Source organism: Crocuta crocuta, unplaced genomic scaffold, assembly GCF_008692635.1.
Source record: "Crocuta crocuta isolate KB4526 unplaced genomic scaffold, BGI_CrCroc_1.0 scaffold330, whole genome shotgun sequence".
Lineage (NCBI taxonomy): Eukaryota > Metazoa > Chordata > Mammalia > Carnivora > Hyaenidae > Crocuta > Crocuta crocuta.
Genome location: NW_027530521.1, coordinates 2,184,734 through 2,186,773, shown reverse-complemented (window position 1 = coordinate 2,186,773; position 2,040 = coordinate 2,184,734). Strand labels below are relative to the sequence as shown.

Here is a 2,040-nt window from a genome sequence, read left to right as displayed (position 1 = left end):
ATGGTTTCACTGGGTGGAAGGAAGAGCTGTCGTTGCCTGGTGCTTGGGGAGCTCCGGGGTTTGGAGACACTGGCTATGGTTAAGAGTTTGGGTTTTGGTGATTGTGTACGTGCCTGGCAATGCCCCTCTGTAGCTGTGGGACCATGGGCAAGTCTTAATATCTCTGGCCTTTGGTGTTCTTGTTATGTGAGAAAGGACCCACCTTGTGGGGTAGGTGTGAAGATTAAGAGCAGCTTAAAGAGCACTGGGCAGGTGCTCAGTAAGCCACCTGAAGGGCAGTTTGCAGCGGCTGAGCTGGGGAGGGGTGCCAGCCGGGCTGGGGCTGACCGCCCCGCTTATCCCAGGCTGCAGATGCTGGAAGCCCTGTGCAGGCACTGGCCGGGCCCCATGAGCCTGGCCTTGTACCTCACAGACGCGGAGGCCCAGCAGTTCCTGCGTTTCGTCGAGGCCTCCGCAGTGCTCTCTGCCCGGCAGGACGTGGCCTACCACGTGGTGTATCGCGAGGGTCCCCTGTACCCCGTCAACCAGCTTCGTAACGTGGCCTTGGCCCAGGCCCTCACGCCTTACGTCTTTCTCAGTGACATTGACTTCCTGCCTGCCTATTCCCTCTACGACTACCTCAGGTGGGCCTGAGGAGGGAGGGAGAGGAACGGNGCTAGCCTTGGGGCCTGCGGCTAAGGAAAGGAAGGGAGTCGCCGGGCCCAGAGCCTTCCCTCTTCTCCTCTGTTCACGGGTGCTCCCCCCACAGGGTCTCCATCGAGCAGCTGAAGCTGGGCAGTGAGCGCAAAGTAGCCCTGGTGGTGCCAGCGTTCGAGACCCTGCACTACCGCTTCAGCTTCCCCAGTTCCAAGGCCGAACTGCTGGCCTTGCTGGACTCTGGCTCTGTCTACACCTTCAGGTGGGAGAGGCCACTGCTCTGCTCCCCTCCGTCCACCCCCCCGCCCCACCGCTCCCCCTACCCTCTAACCCAGCTCCTAGCTTCAGCTTGGCTCTCTGCCATCTCCTGCTCCACAGGTACCACGAGTGGCCCCGGGGTCATGCGCCCACAGACTATGCCCGCTGGCGGGAGGCTCAGACCCCATACCGTGTGCAGTGGGCAGCTGACTATGAGCCCTACGTAGTGGTGCCTCGTGACTGTCCCCGCTACGACCCCCGATTTGTGGGGTTCGGCTGGAACAAGGTGGCCCACATCGTGGAGCTGGATGCACAGGTGAGGGCGTGCTTGCTGCCTCTTCAATCTGAATACCTCCAGGCCCAGGGAGCTCACTACGCTTCAGCACGGCAAGCGCACCATTAGGCGGTACCGTTAGAAATTCCACCTTGGCGTAGAACTCGAAATCGTCTGCCCTTTGACCCTTACCTTGGCTGTGAGGGGCTATCGAACAAGCCTGCTCCCCAACCCCCAGAGCTGTAATCTTCCCCCCGGCCCAGAACGTCCATCTGCCTCCCACCCCTGCAGGAATATGAGCTCCTGGTGCTGCCCGAGGCCTTCACCATCCACCTGCCACATGCCCCAAGCCTTGACATCTCTCGCTTCCGCTCCAGCCCCACCTATCGTGACTGCCTCCAGGCCCTGAAGGACGAGTTTCACCAGGACCTGTCCCGTCACTACGGGGCTGCTGCCCTCAAATACCTCACTGCCCTGCAGCAGCCCCGAGGCGCCCCCTGACCTCCCCGGGGCCTGTGGCTCACCCCTGCCCCCCACCTTGGCTCTCGCGCACTCCCTGTAGACAGTGGAGCAAACTTGCCACCCCTCCCTCCCTCCCTGCTATTTAAATTACTGAAGGTGTCAGTGGAAAGGGCTTGGGCAGGTCCCCGTGCTGCTGTGGCTGGGGTCTGGTCTCGCTGTGCCCCAGCTGTTTGGGGGCTGGTTCCCCTCTCTTCAAGTGTATGTCTCTTTTTCATAACTAAAGTTTTTAAAGCCCTTTTGCGTGTTCCTTCTGGTTTGGGGCATGAGGGTGTGGGTGGGCCGGGAAGGTGCCGAGTCTCCCTGGAGTCGCAGGAGCGGCGGGACCCTCCCTCGGAGGCCGGGACCGGAGC

The 2,040-nt window shown here is 61.5% G+C and overlaps 1 protein-coding gene across 2 annotated transcripts in view; it reads left to right on the top strand.

The window, feature by feature from the left end:
- LARGE2 (LARGE xylosyl- and glucuronyltransferase 2) overlaps nt 1-1,926 on the top strand; it is a 5,488-nt gene extending 3,562 nt beyond the window's left edge. For both annotated transcript variants that reach the window (XM_077767437.1, XM_077767436.1), the window contains 4 exons: nt 345-623; nt 749-898; nt 1,015-1,210; nt 1,460-1,926. In XM_077767437.1, the coding sequence (XP_077623563.1) occupies nt 345-623; nt 749-898; nt 1,015-1,210; nt 1,460-1,669 (835 nt within the window). In that variant the 3' untranslated portion in view covers nt 1,670-1,926. The remainder of the gene's footprint in view (nt 1-344; nt 624-748; nt 899-1,014; nt 1,211-1,459) is intronic.
- The last annotated feature ends 114 nt before the right edge of the window (nt 1,927-2,040 follow it).